Source organism: Phyllobates terribilis, unplaced genomic scaffold (assembly GCF_046119375.1).
Source record: "Phyllobates terribilis strain yellow unplaced genomic scaffold, ASM4611937v1 Scaffold_2__4_contigs__length_985480577, whole genome shotgun sequence".
Classification (NCBI taxonomy): Eukaryota; Metazoa; Chordata; class Amphibia; order Anura; family Dendrobatidae; genus Phyllobates; species Phyllobates terribilis.
In genome coordinates this window covers 313,254,595-313,281,003 of record NW_027362762.1, presented here as the reverse complement: position 1 = coordinate 313,281,003, position 26,409 = coordinate 313,254,595, and the positions used below count along the sequence as shown (strand labels likewise).

At 40.6% G+C, this 26,409-nt stretch overlaps 1 protein-coding gene across 4 annotated transcripts in view; it reads right to left on the bottom strand.

Moving 5' to 3' along the window:
• The window catches only part of MYO16 (myosin XVI), a 904,557-nt gene that overhangs the window by 752,149 nt on the left and 125,999 nt on the right, over positions 1–26,409 (bottom strand). The window contains exon 1 of one of the 4 annotated variants that reach the window (XM_073664247.1): positions 13,919–14,497. The exons of the other annotated variants lie outside the window; for them this stretch is intronic. Within the exon in view, the coding sequence (XP_073520348.1) occupies positions 13,919–13,946 (28 nt within the window). The 5' untranslated portion in view covers positions 13,947–14,497. Of the gene's footprint in view, positions 1–13,918; positions 14,498–26,409 lie in introns of those variants that run through there. 4 annotated transcript variants of the gene reach the window in all.

The following is a 26,409-nucleotide window of genomic DNA, read 5'->3' as shown; positions in this document are numbered from 1 at the left end:
TTTAAAGATATATGAAGAAATGAATCAGCACATAATATTTTATTAAAAAAAAAACATGAGCCCTGGTTCATCAAAGCTTTTACACCCAAAAAGTGTTGTAAAAGCTTGGAAAAGTCACAAAATTTTGGTGCAAAAAGGTTATGGATTTTGGCATTTTAACGCTAGTTTCTCCCAGGTCCACCAAAATGAATGAAGCTTGGGTTTGGTGGGGGCTTGATAAGACATATTGTCTAATTCATGATGAGCTGTGGGGTTCCTTACGCCAAAAATCTAACTCCAGTCCCTGACTGAAGTGAGATTTCTGGAGTGGCACATGCCACTTATCAGGCACTCCAAGAGGTGTGCACCTCTTCATTAATCAGGAGTATCTGACTCTACCACGCCCCTGCATCAAGACCAGCATGAAAATTGCCTCTGCTTTAAAATAAGAAAAAATGGAGGAAGAATTCCAGGAGGCAAATGAGTATTTGTTTCTCAATAATTTTTAAGGTAGAGTACTATTTGCAAATATCATGCTACTTAAAAATAGTACTCAGGTAATTAGATATTGAGAAGACTTATGAAAACTTTTAAACTCAGCTGCTTTACTAGTACAAGGAATGAATAATAATGTTTTCATGATTTATATCGGCTGCTAATATACAGATAAATAAGACCTGCATATATAACAAACCAAAAATATAAAAACAAATCACATTAAATATTCAGTATCATTTCTACAATCTTTGCATACATTTGTAGTATATGCACTATACATTTTAACTAAAATCCAGCAGTAAGATTGATTTAACCTGTAAAATACCTAATTAGAGGAAAAAAAGCTTATTTTTCCATGTATGATATGAGCAATGTCTCTCCTCGCCTGTCTCCTGAAGTCATCATACATTCTGAAAAACAGCTAAAATTCATCTCAGTGTGGGATCAGATCACAGCTTCATATTGAGGTTTATGGCAAAGGAAGGCTGGAGGAGCAGGGAGAAATAAAGCAGCAAAACAAAAGATGATGCTACTGCTTTCTATTAAGTGTTTTATCTCACCTCTGTGCTGGATTCACAGTTACACTGTTCTGTGCTGCTCTATAATGTCCTCCATGCTGATGCTGCTTCTGGACATATACTACATGGAGAAAGGAGAACAGGAATCTCTTAAGTCACTGTGTACTGAGCATGGGAGACATTATAGCATTTATACTTTGCTCAGTAGGAGTGATGAGCGAGCACTAAACTGCTCGGGTAGTCGTTGCTTGGGTCGAGCAATTTGGAATACTCGGGTGCTCGGTCCGAGTAACAAGCCCAATGTAAGTCTATGGGAAACTCGAGCATTTTTCCGGCGGCCCCCCCGGCGGTCTGCAGAGGGCCTAAATATTGCCCAAATCGATGGGAACAGTGCTCAAATTACATGGGAACAGCATGGAGAAGACCCCTGGAAGTATCTCTGACTCCCAGGTCACTGCTGTCAACAACGTTGTCAGAGGTACTACGACTCACAATAAAACATTCAAAAACGAAACCAAAATGGATTTTCTTGTGAAAAATGTTAATGCATGCTTTCCAGGATAATCAGTGAGCCCAATGGCTGACAAAATTTAGGAGAAACCCCAATACCAATTTAAAGATACATAGAGCTGGGCCTCAGTAAACAACATTTTCCGATTAGAAAGGAGCGGGTTTACTATACAGTTATAGGGTATGCAGTGAGTCCAATGGCTTCCAAAGTTTAGGAAAAACTCCAATAACAATTTAAAGACACATAGAGCTGGGCCACTGTAATGACATGTTCCCATTAAAAAGGAGTGGGTCTCCCATACAGTTCTTGCTTATGCAGTGACTGCAACAGCTGCCAAAAATTTAGAGTAACTCCAATGCCCCTTGCAAGAGACGTAGAGGTCGGAGAGCCTCCTGAAAACAATGTTCCCATTATTAGGAAGTGAGTTTCCCATACTGTTTGTCTATACAGTGAATGCAATGGCTGAAAAAATTTGGAGGAACTCCACTGCCCCTTGCAAGAGACATAGAGGTTGGAGGGCCTCCTGAAAACAATTTTCCCATTATTAGGAAGTGGATCTCCCATACTGTTTGCCTATGCAGTGAATGCAACGGCTGTCAAAAATTTGGAGGAACTCCAATGCCTCTTGTAAGAGACGTAGATATGGTGATATGGTAGATATGGTGGTAATATGGTGGTGGAGGATGAGGATGAGGAGGACAAGAGCAAATAGACAAAATCAGGAAGCTTATACCCATGTCTGGGTGTGAAGACAGAGGTGCATGGGAATAGAGTTAGACCTCCTAAAAAAAAAGACAATGTATTTGAGTTTATGTTACGCTGCACTTTAAAGAGCGCCAAACATGAAGGACAGGGATCCAAGTTCCCGCCCGAGCAACCCAGAAATACTCGCCAAGCTTGTCAAGCACAGTGATGCTCGGGCAAGTACCGAGTAGTGGCTCGCACGTTCGCTCATCACTACTCAGTAAGTCAAAGACAACTGAAAATTAGAGATAGAGCTAGCAGAGATGAATATGAGTGAAAATGCAAGATGCAAGTCATAGAAATAGCATAAATTCACATATACACACGTCGGCTTTTTCTGAAAAGTCACCTGAAACAACGCATGTGTTTTATGCTGTCCTTGGCTTTGCGTTTGACAGATAACCATTGACAGCGACAGTCTGTAACTTGACATATAATTCTCAGGAAAATTATAGCAATTTTTTCTCTCTTAGAAGATCAACTGCATCTGAATTGGCTGAATCAGACTGCAGTGTAGTGAAAACAACATTGTAGGTTTTTCTTATTGAATCTCCTGATAAGTGTACATTAGAGATTAGCGAATCAGGCAAAATTTGAATTTGCTTTTTTGCACCATTTTTCTCAGGAAAAATGTTCAGACCCCAAAGCATAATAATCATAATATGAATTTAAAAAATATCCTAATATTCACCTCACTCCTCAGCTCTCGGGCGCTCCACTCTGCAAATAGGAGTGGATTTTTGGTCCTTTTATTCTGAATGGCAATTACGAGTACTATAAAGAAATACCATTTTAATTTTTTTAGTGGAGCTTCCTCTCTTACAGTATATCTACATGACTGTCTTCAAATATTTACAAAGAGTGCTGAAAATTGAACATTAAAATGTCCTCTGACAATACAATTTGCATATTAAAATGGATGTTCACATGCTGATACTCTGGCCTAATGCCGGTGGCGTTACTAGAGTCTGATGGACCCTGGTGCAAGATTTGGAATGGGCCCCCCATCCTGAATAATATATACAGTACACACCAAAAGTTTGGACACACCTTCTCATTTAAAGATTTTTCTGTATTTTCATGACTATGAAAATTGTACATTCACACTGAAGGCATCAAAACTGTGAATTAACACATGTGGAATTATATACTTAACAAAAAAGTGTGAAACAACTGAAAATATGTCTTATATTCTAGGTTCTTCAAAGTAGCCACCTTTTGCTTTGATGACTGCTTTGCACACTCTTGGCATTCTCTTGATGAGCTTCAAGAGGTTTGCAAAAATAACAGCCTCTAGTCGCTTCCTTTAGCTTTTAATGAGTTCCTGGATCCTGGATGAAGGTATTTTTGACCATTCCTCTTTACAAAACAATTCCAGTTCAGTTAAGTTTGATGGTCGCCGAGCATGGACAGCCCTCTTCAAATGATCCCACAGATGTTCAATGATATTCAGGTCTGGGACTGGGATGGCCATTCCAGAACATTGTATTTGTTGTTCTGCATGAATGCCTGAGTAGATTTGGAGCGATGTTTTGGATCATTGTCTTGCTGAAAGATCCATCCCCTGCGTAACTTCAACTTTGCCACTGATTCTTGAACATTATTGTCAAGAATCTGCTGATACTGAGTGGAATCCATGCGTCCCTCAACTTTAACAAGATTCCCGGTGCCGGCATTGGCCACACAGCCCCAAAGCATGATGGAACCTCCACCAAATTTTACTGTGGGTAGCAAGTGTTTTTCTTGGAATGCTGTGTTTTTTTGCTGCCATGCATAACGCCTTTTTGTATGACCAAACAACTCAATCTTGGTTTCATCAGTCCACAGGACCTTCTTCCAAAAAGAAATTGGCTTCTCCAAATGTCCTTTTGCATACCTCTGCCGACTCTGTTTGTGGCGTGCTTGCAGAAACGGCTTCTTTCGCATCACTCTCCCATACAGCTTCTCCTTGTGCAAAGTGCGTTGTATAGTTGACCGATGCACAGTGACACCATCTGCAGCAAGTTGATGCTGCATCTCTCTGGAGGTGGTCTGAGGATTGTCCTTGACTGATCTCACCATTCTTCTTCTATGCCTTTCTGATGTTTTTCTTGGCCTGCCACTTCTGGCCTTAACAAGAACTGTCCCTGTGTTCTTCCATTTCCTTACTATGTTCCTCACAGTGGAAACTGACAGGTTAAATCTCTGAGACAGCTTTTTGTATCCTTCCCCTGAACAACTATGTTGAATAATCTTTGTTTTCCGATCATTTGACAGTTGTTTTGAGGAGCCCATGATGCCACTCTTAAGAGGAGATTCAAACAGGAGAACAACTTGCAAGTGGCCACTTTAAGTAGCTTTTCTCATGATTGCATACACCTGGCTATGAAGTTCAAAGCTCAATGAGGTTACAAAACCAAAAAAAGTGCTTTAGTAAGTCAGTAAAAAGTAGGTAGGAGTATTTAAAACAAGAAAATGATAAGGGTGCCCATACTTATGCACCTGTCAAATTTTGTTTGAATGCAGATTGCACATTTTCTGTTAGTACAATAAACCTCATTTCAAGGCAGAAACATTACTGTGTCCAACAGTTATTACATATATCAAAATGAAATAGCTGTTGCAAAAACACCAATTTTTCTAAAGCATTAAGCTTAAGATTAATAGGGGTGCCCAAACTTTTTCATATAACTGTATGTCCCCCGTTCTGCTGCTGTTCTTTAATGTATAGAAAAAAATAAACCATTTCACTCACCAGGGGCATTCATAGAAGTCATGGGGCTCCATAGCAGAAATATAATGCACTCCCCATAGTCCTCCATATAATATAATGCACCCTCCATAGTCCTTCATATAGTATAATGCATCCCATAGTTCTCCATATATAATATTCTGCACAATTCTATTGTCCTCCATAAAGTATAATGCACAGCCCATAGTCATCCATAAAGTATAATGCACAGCCCTTAGTCATCCTTAAAGTATAATGCATGGAACATAGTTATTCATAAAGTATAATGCATGGCCCATAGTCATGAATATAGTATAATGCATCCCATAGTCCTCTATATAATATACTGCACAGTCCATAGTCCTCCATATAGTATAATGCACAGTCCACAGTCCTTCATAAAGTATAATGCACAGCCTATAGTACTCCATAAAGTATAATGCACCTCATAGTCATCCGTAAAGTATAATGCACAGCCCATAGTCCTCCATAAAGTATAATGCACAGCTCATAATTATCCGTAAAATATATAATGCACAGCCCAGAGTCCTCCATAAAGTATAATGCACAACCTATAGTCATCCATACAGTATAATGCACAGGCCATAGTCCTCCTAAAGTATAATGCTCAGGCCATAGTCCTCCTAAAGTATAATGCATGGCTGTTAGTCATTCATATTGTTTAATTCACATCCCATAGTCATCCATATAGTTTATTGAATGGCCCATAATCATCCATAAAGTATAATGCACAGCCCATAGTCTTCCATAAAGTATAATGCACAGGCCATAGTCCTCCATAAAGTATAATGCATAGCGCATAGTCCTCTATAAACTATAATGCACAGTCCATAGTCCTCTATAAAGTCTAATGCACAGCCCCTAGTCATCCATAAAGTATAATGCACATCCCATAGTCCTCCATAAAGTATAATGCACAGCCCATAGTCATCCATAGTAGTATTATGGCCACTGATTTAAAAATGAATAAATACTCACCTTCCATGTTCTCCCCCGACATCAGGCATTCTCATCGTAAGCCAGCAGCTGACTCCAGCATGCAATGGGAACGCATGACGTCACTGCCACGCATGCCGGCCACGTGCCCGCTGATGTCAGCTGCCGACCTCTGATTGGCTGGCTGTGTGAATTGCGACGCACGGACCTGATTGATCTGTGCGGTGCAATACACTTCAGATGTGCGTCCGTTGATGCACATCCAGATGATGTTTCTGCTGGTGTCGGCAAGCCCCTGACCCACCGGGCCCTGTCGTACCGGCGACCACTGCGACCGCGGTCGTTGCGCCAATGCCCAATGCAATATCAAAAACTTAAGGAAATCTGAAGAAGAATAAAAATTGTGATTTTACAAAAGGATTTTATAACATTATGTTATCATAAATTTTGTGATTATGTGCTAAAATAAGTCATCTCAGACAGAACCTGGCCAGTAATTAGCTGATTGCCACTGATTTGGCTTCAGAGAACAGTTCATGTGTGGTTTGGCTCTACATTGTGCCTAATAGATAGGGGGATCTGAGTAGAGACACACTCTATAACATATATACACCATTTGGAAAAGGCCAGTCTTTATGAAACTTTTTAACTGTTGCCTTTTTTTATCATAAAAGAGGGAATAACCATTTCTCATTGTGCCATAGTTGTGGTTTGGCACTTGGCAAACCACCAGCCAAGTCAGTGATCACATCAAAAGGCCTATGTTGATAAAAGCATTTAACTGGCAAAAAAAAATCATATATGTATAAAAATAACTATACATTGCAGATCTGTCACTTTTTGTAGCAAACTGTGGCCCAAAGGAAATAAATCTGTAATGGGTAATGAATCATCCTTAGACACAGTTGTATGCAGGTAATGTTGAAGGAACAGCACAGATTAGAGGAAGACTGTGTAAGAGTCTAAGTGTTGGGTATAAGCGGCATATAAGTGATGTGTTTGGAGTCTGTGGGTATACCAAGGACTGTGTTTAGGGGGTCTGGAATGGGGTCTGTATTATTTAAGAGGGTCTATAACAATTTTGGGGCCTGGTCTGAGGTCTTTATCAGTTCAGGGAGACTGGTCTGTGATTTGTATTAAAGGGTTTGTCCACTATTGGACAACCCCTGCTTAACCAATTCAGTGTCCCATATAAAATAAAACCAATCTATTCTTACCTCTTGAAGAGGCACCATTCCTGCAATGTCAGTGCTGCTATTTTCAGCAGATCCCATGGCCTTGTTGCGTCATGTAACCGCTGTGGCCAATCAGCGTCCCTTTAGTATTTTGTTAAGAGTTCTGACAAAATAGGAAATGCTGCAGCTGATCAAAGGCAGCTGAATGGCTACAGCTGTCACATGACTATAAGGATGTCATGTAACCTGCCAATAATAGCACTGCTAACATCACAGGAATGGAGTTACTGCAGGAGGCGGTGGTGGTCTGGATTTACTCTGTTGTCTGGTCTAAAGGATGTATTTTGTCTGGCCTGGGATCTTAATTTATTCTTAAGTATGAAATGGAGTCTGCATTTCTTCCTAGGTTTTAACTAAGGTCTGTTCTCTGCATTAATTCTGGAGTTTTGTCTGAGGTCTGTAACTATTTTGGATTCGACTTTGGGGTCTGTATGTATATTGGGTCCTGTATTTATTTTTTGGGGTCTATTTACTTTAGGATCATAAATATGTATTTATTTTGGAGTCTCAAATCCATTCCTTTTGGGGAGTCTGCAATTATTCTAGGACCTCTATTTATATTTTTTTGGATGACAATTGTAATTTTGTCTCTGGGGTCTGAGGTTCCAATCTGTAGAAAATTATTTAGGGATGTGATGAAGGAGCCATATCCCATACTGGTGAAAAAAACAGAAAAGTGATGTTTGGGGACATGGCCAAAACAAATAGAGTAAATTCTGTGTTTACTTAAAGGAGTATTCCCACCTCCAAGATCCTATCCCAATACGTAATAGGTGTAGTAATAATAATATTAGCAAATATCTCCAATTAAAAATGTACTATAAATTTTTTGATTTGCCATGTCTCTTTCGTAAAGTGCAGGCATTGCAGGACCTTAGGTATCCATGGTTATGACCACTGATATAGTGACAGCTAGTTAGCTAGTTGCTAGTGGTCGTAACCATGGATACTTAAGGTCCTGCAATGCCTGCACATGAGGAAAGAGATAAAGTGAATCAGAAAAACTATACTACATTTCTAATTGGAGGTATTTGCTATTATTATTATTACACCTACTACATATTGGGATAAGATCTTGGAGATGGGAATACCCCTTTAATTTAACTACACAGAGAAGTAACATATGTTCATTAATGTCGTGTGAAACCATATCCTAAAACACAACCCTTTTTTGCTCTTAATAACATGGCTGGTATTTTTTGATGGGAAAGGCAGCATCCCTAGCCAGAGCATCAGCAATGTTTGAGGATATGAGGACAGCAAAGCTCATGTATTGTTTGCTTCAATTAGTACTTGAACTAAATCAATAAATTTCTACAGCATATTAATAGAAAATTCTATAAAAATTGATGTTTAAAAAAAGTTGTAATGACTGTTGTAATGCTCAGAGTGCTTTTAATCGAAAGAATTGTATAATTAGGACCCCTCCCTCCTTCCTAAAACAAAACTCAATGATGATTAATTGATGACAGCTGATTGGCCAGTTGTTATTGCCATACAAAAACTGTTAGTGGCCACATGTTTCTTTTGATGGCACTACAGGAGTGGTGAGCTTTTATATCTTTATACTGTATCAAAGCCTTTTATCTTCTTACCGACACGCGATGTGCTATTTCATCATATGTTGGTTGATGCAAACTCAGGAACTGTGCATAGCATCTTTCCCAGGAAATAATGGCTGTGTTACACAGCCATTATCTGCCATTAACAGGAGCGGGGGGAGCTTGTCAATCTCTGTCAGCGGCATATACTGAGCATGGTTTGTGGGGCATGCTCTCCCACGCGCCCATCAGCAACCCTTCAAAGTAATTGGATGGTGCCAATGGGCTGCTATGGTAGTTATGGCCACTGAGGGTCTACTGGAGACTCCTTTGCCTGCCATGATGGTGCTCCTATGAAGAAAAACCTGTGACTGGAGTTCATAAGAAACCATAATTTTTAATATATGTTGCAATAATGTTATATTGAAGTTTATAGAATAAGTTATCAGATGATCAAAGGGTTAAATCTCCAAAGTGGACTAAAAATAAAAAAAGGAAAAAAAAGTTTTAAAAATATTAGAAATAAATAAATAAAATTCTAGTCTAGTCACCCACTTATTCCCCCATTAAAAATAAAGTAATAAAAAAGTAAAAATTATATGTATTTGGTACTGTAAAAGTCTGATCTATCAAAATATAAAATTACTCTGTAAACGGTGTAACAAGAAAAAGAATCAGAACATGTTTTTTCAGTTGCCACAACCCTGAAAGAAATGCAATAAGAAGAGATCATAACATTGTATCTACACTTAAATGGTTTCAATGAAACCATCACCTCACCATGCATAAATTAAAGCCCTCACGCAGCTCATTCGAGCGAAAAATGAAAAAAAAAATAGAAAATGGAGACACAAATGAAATTTTGTTTTATGAATTTGTAAAAGCCCAGAAAATAATCGTACCAGAGAGATATACTGGAAGGAGACAAAGTGCAAATAGGGTCTTATCTGGGAAAAAGGTATGGAAGAGATAGCACAATTGTGCTCACCTGGTTTGAGTTGTGTACACACAGCCACTGAAAATGCTTGAGGCTGCTGCAGACCCATGAAGAGATAAAAGCATAGGTAATGGATGGAAAACAAATTGGTTGATTCTGCGCTGCCGTAAGGAAAAAGAATGACGGCTGCCAATCTAACAGATGGTGGTTTATTTGTCAACGATCGTGGTTGTCCTGATGAAGAACCTATATGCTTCGAAACGCATTGACAAATAAACCACCAACTATTAGATTGGCAGCAGTCATTCTTTTTCCTACGGCAGCACAGAATCAACCCATTTGTTTTGATTCCTACATAAAGCAGAGAAAAGAGAAGAATTTACTTTGCAGAAAGGCAAAATGAGCACTTGTAAGTACACAGTGCTATGCTATATAATATGATTGCAATATATTAGGAAGATAAAAACTTTGACGGAAGTGCTTATAAAAGTGAAAACAGTAAATGCATTAATATTGTTTTTCAGTCACCTTTGAATTTCCAAAAATAGTAAAACTTCTACGTTCTTATTAGCAGTTTTGGAGAAGCTAATTGAGAAGAGACAGCTAACATGGTTGCATTCTTGTCTTTTCAGTATAAAATTACAACAACCATAACAATGCAAAAAAATGCATTTCAGACCGCCCATATGCTTTAAATGTACAGGTGGTCCCGAACTTACTCTGCACTCTGCAGTAATGTTCTAGAACATCACTGCACAGGAGCACAGCTACACGTGATCATGCAGCTGAAGAAGCAGAGATCCGGCTGTCAGAGGGAGCCGGAGATCCCATAAAGAAGGTAAAAGCGGTTTATTTCCATCTGTGCTTTCTACATCACCGTATACACATCGGCACAGAAGCACTGTGTGCACATTAATAGGAAGCACTGATGTTGCTTACTCCTCCATACATAGTGTTTATGCAATCACTGTGTATAGGGAGGGAACAGGAGTTGCAAGGTCATAGGAGACCCAGACAACCCAGGAGGCTGCATTTCACATGTAAATGGGTCTGGTAAATAAGATGAAAATAAAAATATTTCAATATTTAACTGCTCCTTATAGGACATTTATGACATCACAATGTGTAAAAGTAAAATACATGGAAATTAAATGAAAAATAAATAAATAAAAAAATGGCAATGTTACTTGCTACGCCTCCTTGACAAACATGTACAATATATAAAGATATTTGTTACAGAATGGGGAACAAATTTTTAAATGAATTTTAGTAGTCACGTGTGGTATAAAAAATATGGGAAATACCAACATTTATTTCCTTCCTTTTCTACCAATATTGCCCGATATCAGCAAAAAAAAAAACAATAATAGAGAATATGACAATGGCATAAAAATAAAACTCTGTGTATTAAGACAAAAAAAAAAACACACAAGTGACTTGAATATACAAACGAACTCTTTAAATGTTTGAAAAAAAACTAAAATGTGCCTGGTCAGGAACAAGGGTAAATGGCACGTTCTTGAACTGGTTAAGAAGACATCAAAACCGTCCTTGGGAGACTTCATACAATGCTCCATGAGAATTAAATAAATTAAAAAGTAGCTACTGCAGTCTCTTCAGAGAGGAAAAGAACAACTACCAAAATAGCAATTCTGTAAGTCAATTTCAGCCATTTAAAGACCCTTGCCTTAGTTTGAGATATGAAGCTAGACTGAAATTTCAGCTGTTTTGGGGTTCTTGCCTCTTATCAATGTAAAGCAAGAGATTGGTTGGCTGGCTGAAAGGCATTCACTGGGGAGTCTAAGCGGTAAAGTTTCTCCTTAAAGAGATTCACATGCTAACGTAAGAATAAAATCTCTATATGTAACTACAACAAATATTTTTTACCAAACTAATTATTAATTTAAGTTTTGAGTGGAAGTTCTCTTTAACTGAATAATATAATCTTTTTTGTTTTAACTTGGCTAAACAAGAAGTACTTTTTAATACATTTGATAACAGCAAGGATATAGCTGGGTTTACACCACCCGAATATCATGAATGAGGACTCCTAGGAATGCTCCTTCGTATAGTTTGCCCAATAGATAATCATTCTCGGCAGCACATCGTCCTGTATAAACAAGACCTGCGCCATCAAGAACAACAGCATATGGATGATCTTTTACAGATCGTGAAGCATGGTCTGCCTGTGCCCATAGACTATAAGCAACGGTCGATCAGGGAACATATAGCTTATTTACTACCATTGGTCGCCTCCTAGAAACGGACCTTAAAAGGGTTATCCCAAGAACAAAAGTTTGTTTTAATCAAGAGATCTTAGAATAATAATAACTTCCACATTTGGATGTGTATAAATAAAATGTTCCTGTGCTGAGATAATCTTATAAATGAGCCCCTGCTGTGTACTGTGTAATGGCTGTGTCTGACTGTACAGGAACATGGTCTGATCATACCACATCTCCTGGGCAGGGGGAGGAGAAAAAAAAGTATACTGACATTACAGCAGGGGATTGCAAATGATTTTTTTTTTAAGTAAAACATTGTTTAAAAACAGGCAGTAAAATGTTTTACCTCACAGAAAGTATCAGCTGCCCATCCCCTGCTGTAATGTCTGTATACTCTTTTGCTTCCTCCCCTGCCCAGGAGATGTGGTATGATCAGACCATGTTCCTGTACAGTCAGACACAGCCATTACACAGTACACAGCAGGGGCACATTTATAAGATTATCTTAGCACAGGAACATTTTATTTAAACACATCCAATTGTGGAAGTTATTATTATTCCAAAATCTAATGATTAAAATTAACTTTTGTTCGTGGAACATCCCTTTTAACCCCTACAGTGTTCTCTGTAGTCTAAAGCAACAATTACTTGCAGGTAAAAATAATAAGAAACAAGAGATACATTATTGGATATCATAAATTTAAGAAGATTTTTGATATTTTATCATCACAACCAGGGCCTTAAAGGCAGCAATAAAACACTTCATAAATAAGGGCTATAGTGTCTCGGTTATTTGCTGTCCATGCATGAAAAGCACACATGGCTATAGACGTGATCAGCCCTGATTCCTCTTGACCATTTCTATACTAACCAGTAGTAGTTGGTAGCATACAGAACATGGCAGTTTTGGGTATTCTTGTCTTGATACAGTGGCCATTCTCTTGTGTGATATTCAGAATGTACATTTGCTGATATATAAAGGTAATTGAAGCATGTTAGTTCTCTTCCTACATGTGGTCATGTGGTCAATGCAACATGTACAAGTTACTATCAATAGTGTCGTGGGCTTTAGGTCACTCATTCCACATGTACCATGAATATTACACAACATATGAGACTTAAAATGACTGAGGTGCCATACATTCCAGTGCAATAGATATGTATCATCAATATTAATATAAAAATTAGCCATGCACCATTATAATGATAGCCTTGGTTATGCACCATCAGCTGACATACAAACTTGCAATAATTGGAACAGATTTGTGTATATGAGCTGGCACAAGTCAATCATCTCTAAGCCACAAACCTCATTGGGACATGATTTACTATGTAGCATCTGAATCCACAATGCTTGCCTGCTTCAAATCCAAAGACCCAAAATGCAAAAAGAAATGAAGTCTCAATGTTTTAAAACAGTAAAATACATTAAAATAATTATGAAAAAAAGCATCAAAAGGTAAAAGCATCAATCATAGCAGGATGATCAGATAAATCTTCTCTAATACATTTTACAAATTCCATAAAATCCGAGAATGAACCCAATCAGCACTTCCTTTTTATTTCCCAATATAAGCTGGAATTTGCAGTAGGATTTTACTATGGATGACCTTGACAGAAAACACCTAGGACAAACGGTTTTGCCCATATTTCCAATCCATGACAAGCTATATTGATTGCAATTAGTAACTGTTATATCACTATTTTAATTTTTGGACAGAAATAATAGCAACATATGATAGATAGAGAGACACAGTAATACATACCAATGATTTCCTTAAAAAGTACTATATTTCCCTAATCATTATGACTGTATATATGTTACCCAGCCATTCTCCATGCATACTGTGCATTGGTATGTTTTGCTCTGATTACTACAAGCACACGGTATAGTGCAGGGTCATAGAGATTTTGCCTGCCATAGCCAGCACTGCTGGTCTCAGTCAGCACTGTGGACCAGCCCCTACAACACAGAATTCTCATTCATTCTGAAGCATGCAAAAATCTGTAATAAGCAACAAGACAATCAATTAAAATCCCACAGCTGAGAAATGAGTACTTACAGCATTTGATAAAATGGTAGTGAGACATCCTTGAATCTTGCCCGTTAGCCTTGGTACAGTTGTCTGCATTCTGTGCTGCTAAAACTCTTGTATATAGATGTGCATTATTTAGACTCCTCCGTCAGGTATCCGATTCACCCCTCAATGCATTATTTATTTAGAACAGCTTATATTCCAAGGTACAGAAGAGGCTTTCTATTCATTTTCACCTGTCTGCTAAAGTCACCGTAGACCTTTACGTGTGTCTTCAACCATAGACACTGCACGTGCCAGTGTAGTATATCTCCTATGCCTGGCTATTAATCCTACATCATTGGGAAGAGAGGAATATGACTGGTGTGCAGGCTCATTCCTTCAGATTAGAGGTGTGATGCTGCTGCTTCTGATTCTGCAGCACTGCGGCTCTCACAATCTTGTCTCTTAATAGCTTTCCATAGTGTTCAGATAGCAAGCAAAGTAAGATTGGTTGCCTAATTGTATGAAGTTGCAGGAAAAGGGGTGTCTTACATGGCACTAGGAAACGCTGCCTTCAGTCGAACATGACTAGATTCCCTAACTGTTCTTAATAAAGATTATTTTTAGGCACCAGCAGTTGTTGTGCGGCACAGGCTGGGGGAACAGCTGCTAAAATAATCTCTATTCAGCATTTTGAATTTTTATCCATTTGTCAAAATAAAAGGTTCAAAGTGAAATCGAAATTCATAGACGTAACAAAAGGATGAACAATGGAATCCAAGGAATGTTTGCATATAAGCAGTATTGCCCGTGAGATATTGTAAATGAAGTGTATATAATCAGGTAGTTTGTCTTAAAAAGTACAGTATGTACACTTGTGAACTTTTAAGCAGGGACATCAGGGTGAATAAAAGCAAAAATACCCAAAGCAGCACATGCAGAGCAAAATATTTTAGGCTTTATGCTCTACCCACCTTCATAAGACACAGGCACAACATGCAGCGTTTGACACACAAAAAAATACAAATGACATTCCCAAAAGAACCCAGACCATCGCCCCTAAATACATATGAAATGCAGACCAGACCCCTAAGCAAATACCATGTAGAAGTTACACTAATAAAAATAATAGTCTGGAAGAGTTAAGCTACGAACTTGACGCCATTATTCTGTCAATGATTAGATTAGACTTCTGCAGCATACAGACATCTATGTACATATAGCTCATACATGTAGCAGATAACATAATACCATAGAAAGCAGTAATGGAATGTAAAGGGATAGAAGCTGCAATACATAAAACAAGCACATAGCAGAGGGATGCCTCCCGTGGCTCTCCAGGATTTGTAGTCTACAGCATTCCCAGCAGCAGCTAGAACTGTATAGATGACATAGCACAGCTGACATAGCAAGACTTCTGTAAGTGGTTGAGAATGGAGTCATCCACTCATTTACAAGAAATAAAGGGTTTGCACCAGGTTATTCCTCTATATTCAGATAGGGCTCTTTAATATTCAATTCTCTAGACTGACAGGGGTCCCAGAGGTCAAACATCCAGTGAGCAATAAGGCGTTCCCCTATCGTACTAACGGTAGGAATTGTGCTACAAGAACCCCATTCTTATGCTTTGAACTACACTGTGTTCCAAATTATTATAATGCATGATAATGCCCCGTCTCATGCTGCACATAACACATCTGCATCTCTGGCTGCTATGGGCATAAAAGGGGACAAACTTATGGTGTGGCACCCATGCTCCCCTGACCTCAACCCCATTCAGAACCTCTGGAGCATCATCAAAAGGAGTGTCTATGATGGCGGGAGGCAGTTCACATCTAAGCAACAGCTCTGGGAGGGTATTCTGTCCTCATGCAAAACAATTGAAGCAGAAACCATCCAAAACCTGACAAATTCAATGGACGAGAGAGTTCAGAAGCTCCTTTCTAACAAGCGGTCCTATGTGCAAATGTAACATCACCTAGAATAAAATTTTGAGTTGAAAACTGCTTGATTTCAGTTTGTAATAACCTGCTAATGCTTATAATTTCAAAAATGACCATTTTTTTGTTCTTTATTAAAATGAAAAGGTTGAAAACTCTGCTGTGCATAATAATTTGGAACATGCATTTTGAGTGCAGTTTGAGTTTTTATTTTTTTAAAAATATACTGTTATCATAGGCAGTTTGTACAAAAACCTTTCAATTGTACTCTAATAGTTATTTGACTGGAAAATTACAATGACTGCAATTCATATAGATAATTTGGGAAAATCTGAGAAAATATTATTTGCATAATAATTTGGAACACAGTGTATACAGGACTGTCAACCCCTTAATGACCGGGCCAAATTTTTGAAATCTGACATGTGTCACTTTATGTAGTAAGAACACTGGACTGCTTCAACGTAGCTCATTGATTTTGAGACTGTTTTTTTCATGACACATTATACTTTAGGATAATGGTAAATTTAGGTTGATATGTTTTGTGTTTATTTATAAAAATATCAGAAATGTGACAAAAAATTAAAAAAAATAGCAATTCACAAACTTTGAATGATTATCCCTTTAATCCAGACAGTCATACCACACAAAACAATAATAAATAGCATTTCCCTCATGTCTGCTTTACATGAGCCCCATTTGTAAAATGTTTTATTTTGTTAACATTTTAGAAGGTTTAAAAATGTAGCAGTAATTTTTCATCTTTTTAAAGGAAATTTACAAAATGTATTTTTTAGGGACCTAATCAGTTTTGAAATGACTTTGGGGTACCTATATATTGGAAATCCGCAAAAGTGAGACCATTTTTAAATCAGCACCCCTCAACATATTCAAAATTGCTTTCAGGTAGGTTATTAACCCTTCAGGTGCTTTTCAGGAATTAATGCAAAATGACATGACAGTAATAAAAAAATGTATTTTTACCACATAAATGTTTCTAACTTCTGAACAGGCCACTATAGCTGGAAGACTTTCAGGCCGTTATTTGGCCATGAATTGCCATGGCAAACATCAGAACCACATGATTAATGTAGCATCGGCATCTCTGCCCCCTGACAGGCAGAGACGCCGTCCCCCTTACCACAGCGCTCCTGGCCCGGCGTCTTCCGGCTCTCCTGCTGCTGACGCTGCCGGCGCGCGCAACTTCCCGGGCACTGTGCTTAGGGCATGCGCGCACGCGCTCTCTCCCTCTTAAAGGGGCCGCACGCGTCGTCCTAAGGAGTCCCCGGCCAATGGCCAGTGGACTTCACATGTAAAAGGCACCTCCTCCAAAATGGAGGTGCCCATGCAAGGTTGCAGCTCTGTGTACTTACCTCTGCTTCAGCCCTCAGGTCCCGTTGCTTGCCTGACTACCAGTCCAGTCCGCCAGCCTGACTACCAGTCCAGTCCACCAGCCTGACTACCAGTCCAGTCCGCCAGCCTGACTACCAGTCCAGTCCGCCAGCCTGACTACCAGTCCAGTCCGCCAGCCTGACTACCAGTCCTGTCCGCCAGCCTGACTACCAGTGCAGTCCGCCAGCCTGACTAACAGTCCAGTCTACCAGCCTGACTACCAGTCCAGTCCACCAGCCTGACTACCAGTCCAGTCTGCTAGCTTGACTACCACTCCAGCCCGACAGTCTGCCTATGGTCCAAACCCGCCAGTGTGTCTATGGGCCAGGCTAGCCTGCCTACCCGGAGAACGTACCAGTTACCTGCCGTGCCTTCCAGCCAGCCTACCTGGAGGCTCCTGCTTGTTACCTGTCGTGCCTACCAGGCTGCCCACCTGGAGGCTCCTGCCAGTTATCCGTGGTGTCTGCCAGTCCATCTAACTGGATCACCCGTCAGCCTGCCTGTCGTGCTCATCTGCTGTACTGGTCAGTCCCTGCCTTCTGACCCGTGGGACTCACCTGCTCTCATACAAGGACTGGTCCTGAGTAGCACCTGGTCCCTATGCTCGGTCCTTCCCTGGTTCACGGAGTCGATTGAGCCGCCATGCGACCTTGGTCAGTCTGAGTTGATACCTAGTTATGCCCCTCTGGTCCCTCCTTGCACCACAGCACAGAGGTTCCACCACCCGGATCCGTAACAGTTTGCACGGGCCATGGAACCCGGTGGCCTCCATGCTCCTTCGCCTGCTGACCGGTACCAGGAGGTTTCTTGTCAGAGATCCCAACAGGAAACCATCCTGACCTACCAGCAGTCTGTCAACTCTCGCCTGGACACGCCATCCATCCCACCTGTGTCCGCCTCGAGCCGAGCGGCACCCGCTCCCGCGTTGCCTCTGCCTACCAGTGCCACGGTATCCAGCTCTGGACCCCAGCTCTCTGCACCTCCTCGTTTTGGGGGTGACCGCGTCTTATGTCGGGGTTTTCTGAACCAGTGCACGCTGCACTTTGAACTACTGGCACATCAGGTGGCGTTCATCATGTCTCACCTCACTGGGGAAGCATTGGCATGGCTAAACCCTCTATGGGAGAGAGGGCATCCCCTGGTGACCAATCTTCCGGTTTTCCTCACTGCCTTCCGGAAGGTCTTTGATGAGCCCGGACGAAGGACTTCTACTGCCTCCTCATTGCTCCGTCTCCGCCAAGGGAGTCTCACCGTGGGCCAGTATGCCATACAGTTCCGTACCCTCGCATCTGAGCTTGCCTGGAACAATGAGGCCCTGGAGTCCACCTTCTGGAAGGGTCTTTCTGGATGGATCAAGGACGAGCTAGCCGGCCCGGACATTCCTACCACCCTGGATGACCTGGTGTCACTAGCTACCCAGATTGACATCCGTTTCCTGGAACGAGCTAAGGGAGACTACCCGGGAGAGAAGATTTCCTCGTCTTGCTCCTGTTTTCCAGAAACCTGCCTCCCAACCAGCAACTCCCCGGGCAAGCTCGCCCGAACCCATGCAGATCGACCAGACCAAGATGGTCAAGTCTCGCCAAGAAACACTCCGTCCTGAGGGGAGCTGTTTCTACTGTGGTAGTAAGGAACATCTGATCCATTCCTGTCTGGTGAAGCCGGGAAACTGCAGTGTCTAGTACCGCTCGGAGAGGTCGTCCTAGGCAAGAGTAAATCCTCTCCATCCTTGACTCTATCCGTTTCAATTTCCTATAGAGAGAACCGCTTCTTTGAAACCGCTCACCTGGATTCCGGAGCCGCTGGGAATCTCATTTCTCAGTCCCTTGTAGAGAAGTATCAGATTCCCACCAAACCTCTGGCTCAACCATTGGCAGTCGCTTCCGTGGATGGAAGACTCCATCCGGTGACCATCTTGCTTGTCACAGAGCCTGTAACCCTTCAGGTGGGAATGCTGCACTCGGAGAGGATCTCCTTCCATGTGCTATCCGGACTCTCTCACTCCCTTTTGCTAAGTCTACCCTGGCTACAGAGACATGAACCCATTCTGAATTGGCGATCTGGTGAGGTGCTCCGTTGGGGGCAGGATTGCCATGAGACCTGCCTGGTTCCGGTTCGCCCGGCTCGACCTCCGTCTACTCTGGCTAATATACCTGGTCTACCGGAAACTTACTGGTCCTATGCAGATGTCTTCGTCAAGAAGAAGGCAGAGAAACTGCCACCCCATAGGCCATATGATTGCCATTATCGACCTGGTACCCGGTGCCACTCCACCCCGTGGGCGTATCTACCCCTTGTCGCTGGCCGAAACCCGGGCCATGTCTGAGTATATCGAAGAAAATCTGGCTAGGGGATTCATCCAGAAATCTACCTCCCCGGCCGGAGCAGGATTCTTCTTCTTAAAAAAGAAAGACGGTTCACTACGCCCCTGTATCGATTATAGGGGACTCAACCACATTACTATAAAAAACAAATACCCCCTGCCGCTCATCTCAGAGCTGTTCGACCATCTTAAAGGCGCGAAGATCTTCACCAAGCTCGATCTTCGTGGGGCGTATAACTTGGTCCGAATCCGCCAAGGACACGAGTGGAAGACGGCATTCAATACCCGGGACGGCCAAAATGAATACCATGTGATGCCCTTCGGTCTTTGTAATGCTCCAGCCGTCTTCCAAGAACTAGTTAACGACATCTTCCGTGACCTCTTATATTCATGCGTGGTGGTGTACCTGGACGACATCTTGGTCTTCTCTCCGGATCTACCCACACACCAGAGGGATGTTCGTCAGGTCCTGCTTAGGCTCAGGCAGAATTACCTATACGCAAAATTTGAGAAATGCCTCTTCGAGCAGACCTCTCTTATGTTCCTGGGCTATATTATCTCTAAGACTGGTCTACGGATGGATCCCGAGAAGGTCTCTGCCGTTTTAAAGTGGCCCCGACCGGAGGGGTTGAAGGCGATTCAGCGATTCCTGGGCTTCGTTATTACCGCCTCTTCATCCCACATTTCTCTTCCCGGACTGCACCCATCTCTGTGCTCACCCGTAAGGGAGCAAATCCTAAGGAATGGACGTCCGAAGTGGAGGAGGCCTTCCTCTCCTTAAAACAAGCCTTCTCTTCTGCTCCGGTGCTGCACCGTCCGGATTGCAACAAACAGTTCTTTCTGGAAGTTGATGTTTCAGCTTCCGGAGCCGGAGCGGTGCTCACCCAGAAATCTCCGTCCGGGAGAATGGTAACCTGCGGCTTTTTCTCCAAGCTCTTCTCCTCGTCCGAGCGCAACTACTCAATAGGAGACCGAGAACTGCTAGCCATCAAATTGGCACTGGAGGAGTGGCGTTACCTGCTAGAGGGGGCTCTGCACCAGGTGGTCATCTACACTGACCACAAAAACCTGGCATATCTACAAAATGCCCAAAGACTTAATCCGCGTCAGGCTTGGTGGTCTTTGTTCTTCGCCCGTTTCAACTTTACCCTACATTACCGCCGTGCGGACAAGAACGTTAAGGCCGACGCTTTGTCCCGATCCTTCCTGTCTTCCAAACAAGAGGAGGAGCCTATACATATCATCGATCCCTCCAAAGTGATGAATGTGGCTCTGTTGGACCTCTCTTGTCTCCCACCCGGTAAGACGTTTGCAGCGGTTCCGGATTGTAAGAAGGTTCTTCTCTGGGGTCATTCATCTAAATTAGCTGGCCATGCTGGCTAGAGGAAGACCCTTTCTGCTCATTACCCGGCATTACTGGTGGCCTTCCCTGCGCAAGCATGTTGCAGACTTCGTCACGGCCTGTTCATCCTGTGCCCGCAACAAGGTTCCCAGACATCTTCCTGCCGGCCGTCTCCTGCCTCTTCCCGTACCTGCTGCCCCATGGCAACACATTGCTATGGACTTTATTACTGATCTCCCTGTTTCTGCCGGTTGTACTGTCATTTGGGTCGTCGCTGACCGCTTTTCTAAAATGGCCCACTTTATCCCTCTGCCGGGTCTTCTGGCTCCATCTGTGCTGGCTAAGGACTTCATCCATCACATCTTTCGTCTCCATGGCCTACCCCTCCACATTGTGTCTGATCGAGGGGTCCAGTTCACTTCGCGCTTCTGGAGAGCTACGTGTAAGCTGCTGGATGTCACCCTGGATTTGTCCTCTGCTTATCATCCTCAGTCCAATGGCCAAGTGGAACGTATCAACCAGATCCTTACCAGCTTCCTCCGGCACTTCGTCAACGCTCAAAATACCGATTGGGTAGAGCTCCTACCATGGGCCGAGTTCTCCTATAACAACCATGAGAGCGAATCTTCTTCCAAGTTCCTGTTCTTTGTGGTCTACGGTCTACACCCCCGGATTCCATTTCCCGTCTCCGCTTTAGTGGACAATCCTGCCGCGGAGTCCCTGGTCAGCGAATTTTCCACTATTTGGAAGGACATTAGATCCGCACTTCTTCAATCTTCCGAGCGGATGAAGAGACATGCCGACAAGAGACATCTGGACCCACCTCAATTCCATCCGGGAGACAAGGTTTGGCTCTCCTCCAAACATGTTCGTCTTAAAATACCCTCCTATAAGCTTGGTCCACGGTTCATCGGTCCATTTGAAGTCCTCAAGCAAATCAATCCAGTGGCCTACAAGTTAAAACTCCCGGCCACCTTACGGATTCCCAACTCCTTCCACGTATCTCTCCACAAACCGGTTGTTCTTAATTCTTTTTCCGCCGATCCAGTACCTCCCCAGTTCCGGTCTCCGCTGAGGATGTCTATGAGGTAGAGAACATTCTGGCCCCCAAGAGGGTAAGAGGAAAAACCTTTTTTCTGGTGGATTGGAAGGAGTTGGCCCACAGGAGAGAACTTGGGAACCCATTTATTCCACAACTCACACAAGACGTTTCAGCCTGTCCAAGGCTTTTTTCAATTGTGGTTCAATACATTCAGTCAAGATATTTATAAACAAATCCACGGAAATGACATAATTCTCATTAACATAAAAAAAGAGTAGACCAATAAAAAAATTATATATAACAGAATTTACAACAACATACAAAAAATTAAGCGATAATAAACTCAGGTTGCACAATGAAAAAGAACAAGTGAATTCATATATTTAAATAATCCCCGACTACACATAAAACCATATACATCGCAGATTGTAAAATTTATTGCATGCATATACCACATTATATCTTTATTTCTCCATATTCTTTTAGCTAAAAATATGTAACATTTCATAGTTTTTCCAGAAAAAATCCTTAATGTTTTTGAGATTTTTTAATATTTCCCATGGAATCAAATATATCAATGACAAGTAAATTCATATATATAAATAATCTCCAACCAAATACGAGAATATAAATCCTAAAATATGGATTCCATTTCATAAATGTATCAAAAATATTCCCATCTAAATTTCTCAATGTTCTTTTTATTAAACACATTCAACATTATATAATTTTTCTGGAAAAAATTCCTTGATATTTTTAGATTTTTTCAAAAAGATTTTTATTAGAACAATACTGTTTATTACATTTGTATATACAACTGATTCCTCATGAACAGCCTGCAACAAGTGACTAAATCTATCTTTTATTCTCTTGCCCTTTATAATTCTATTAGTAAATACCTTATAAAGAGATCAGTATACTGCCATATTCCCATAGCTCCCAATTCACATAGTAGAAAAAATTCATCATATTATTTCTATATCACTTTATATCACATTATAAATTGTAACTACATATAAAGCTACTGCTGAAGGAATAATCACTGACATACGGGAATAGAGAACATCTATGTCCTAAGTGATTCTCACCTCCCCCAGATCGTTGTCTGAGATAAGAGTGACTTTTTAAATTTATCCTTTGTTATCCTCTATTCCCTAAATTAGACCTTATTTATTTCGTTAAAGGTGACAGTATAATTAACTGTCCACCCGTGATTCCTAGAAATACATAGGGAAGCCGTCCAGCTTACATCATGTCTTATCTCCGCATTCAATCTTATTTAACCCGACAAAATGTGGCAAGTATAATATGCATCCCATTTGTTCCTATGCAGATACTTCAGGATTTCATCGCATCTGAGATGTCTAGAAAGAAAAATAGGATGTATATATTACTCATTATCCTAATCACATAATACCACTAACATCATATTCTCGATTCAGGCCATTCGGATATAAAGTTCCCAAAGTATAGATCCAAAAGGCTTCTCTACATAAAAGGATTTTTTTGATACTGCCTCCTCTTCTAGGTGTATCTATTTGTTCTAACACCTGATATTTCAATTGGGCTATTGAATGTCCTTTTTCCTTAAAATGTAATGGAAGGGGAAGCGAAGTATCTCCACACCTGATAGTGGATTTATGTTTATTAACCCGTGTTCCTACTGACTGCATTGTTTCTCCAATATATGAAAAGCCGCACGGACATTTTATCTGGTAAACCACATTTGTAGATTTACACGTATAGAAGCCCTTAATATTAAATCTTTTACCTGTCCTAGGATGACTAAAATATTCCCCCTTAATTACATTACTACATTGAGCACAATTCAGACAGGGATACGTTCCTTTATTTTTTGTTGAAAGAAAAGTTTGTCTTGGAATTATTGCATCGCTCCCAACATCCGCCCGTATTAGTTTATCCTTCACATTGGGCAATCTCTTGTTACAAATAAGGGGAGGTATATTAAATTCCATCACACTCGGATATGCCTGCCCTAGAATATGCCAATATTTCTTTATAATCTGATCTACTTTTAAATTGACCGGATGATATTCCCTCACAAAGCATATACGTGATTCATCCCTTCTACGTGTTTTTTCATCAGTAACCACCTCTCTTAATGCCCCATCTAGAATACGTTGGGGATAGTCTCTCAATCTAAAATTTTCACACATTTCCTCAATTCTTTTTGAACAGATGGAGGGGTTGGTAACAATCCTAGTCACTCGCTGAAACTGTGATTTGGGGATAGCCTTTTTAACAGAATATGGGTGTGCACTCCTAAAATATAAGATACTATTTCTGTCTGTATCTTTTTTATATAAATCTGTCTCAAAGTCCCCTTTCTCATTCCTAATTACCATTGTGTCCAAAAAATTTATCCTCTCAGTGCTATATGAAATGGTAAATTTTAGTTCACTCCATACACTATTCAAATCATCATAGAATGTCATTAGGGTTTCTTGTGGCCCCTCCCATACGCAAAAAATGTCATCTATGAACCTAAACCAGGCTCTTCCATGTATCTTGAATAGAGGATGTTCATAGACATAATGCTCCTCAAAAAATGACATATATGTATCTGCGTATGGGGGGGCCACATTCGCACCCATTGCCGATCCCCTCTTCTGTTTATAATATACATCTTGGAATAAAAAATAGTTCTCATACAGAACCACCTTTAGTAACTCCATCACTATATCTCTTTGAACCCCTGGAAATTCATTAATCTTAAGAAGCCACCTCACTGCGTTTAATCCTTTTTCATGTTCTATTGATGTATATAAACTTGTAACATCTATTGTAGTAATGATGGCATCTGCAGATATATTATGAATAGTTTTAATTTTTTCCAAAAAATCTCCTGTATCTAATAAAAAAGATTTATCTTTCTTTACTAATATTTTTTAGGAGTGCACACCCATATTCTGTTAAAAAGGCTATCCCCAAATCAGAGTTTCAGCGAGTGACTAGGATTGTTACCAACCCCTCCATCTGTTCAAAAAGAATTGAGGAAATGTGTGAAAATTTTAGATTGAGAGACTATCCCCAACGTATTCTAGATGGGGCATTAAGAGAGGTGGTTACTGATGAAAAAACACGTAGAAGGGATGAATCACGTATATGCTTTGTGAGGGAATATCATCCGGTCAATTTAAAAGTAGATCAGATTATAAAGAAATATTGGCATATTCTAGGGCAGGCATATCCGAGTGTGATGGAATTTAATGTACCTCCCCTTATTTGTAACAAGAGATTGCCCAATGTGAAGAATAAACTAATACGGGCGGATGTTGGGAGCGATGCAATAATTCCAAGACAAACTTTTCTTTCAACAAAAAATAAAGGAACGTATCCCTGTCTGAATTGTGCTCAATGTAGTAATGTAATTAAGGGGGAATATTTTAGTCATCCTAGGACAGGTAAAAGATTTAATATTAAGGGCTTCTATACGTGTAAATCTACAAATGTGGTTTACCAGATAAAATGTACGTGCGGCTTTTCATATATTGGAGAAACAATGCAGTCAGTAGGAACACGGGTTAATAAACATAAATCCACTATCAGGTGTGGAGATACTTCGCTTCCCCTTCCATTACATTTTAAGGAAAAAGGACATTCAATAGCCCAATTGAAATATCAGGTGTTAGAACAAATAGATACACCTAGAAGAGGAGGCAGTATCAAAAAAATCCTTTTACGTAGAGAAGCCTTTTGGATCTATACTTTGGGAACTTTATATCCGAATGGCCTGAATCGAGAATATGATGTTAGTGGTATTATGTGATTAGGATAATGAGTAATATATGCATCCTATTTTTCTTTCTAGACATCTCAGATGCGATGAAATCCTGAAGTATCTGCATAGGAACAAATGGGATGCATATTATACTTGCCACATTTTGTCGGGTTAAATAAGATTGAATGCGGAGATAAGACATGATGTAAGCTGGACGGCTTCCCTATGTATTTCTAGGAATCACAGGTGGACAGTTAATTATACTGTCACCTTTAACGAAATAAATAAGGTCTAATTTAGGGAATAGAGGATAACAAAGGATAAATTTAAAAAGTCACTCTTATCTCAGACAACGAACTGGGGGAGGTGAGAATCACTTAGGACATAGATGTTCTCTATTCCCGTATGTCTGTGATTATTCCTTCAGCAGTAGCTTTATATGTAGTTATTTATTTATTTTATTATTTTATTATTTATTATTATAGCGCCATTTATTCCATGGCGCTTTACATGTGAAAAAGGGGGTATAATACAAGAACAATTTCAATAATCTTGAACACAATGTGACAGCGACTGGTACAGGCGGAGCGAGGACCCTGCCCGCGAGGGCTCACAAGTTACAATTTATAATGTGATATAAAGTGATATACAAATAATATGATGAATTTTTTCTACTATGTGAATTGGGAGCTATGGGAATATGGCAGTATACTGAACTCTTTATAAGGTATTTACTAATAGAATTATAAAGGGCA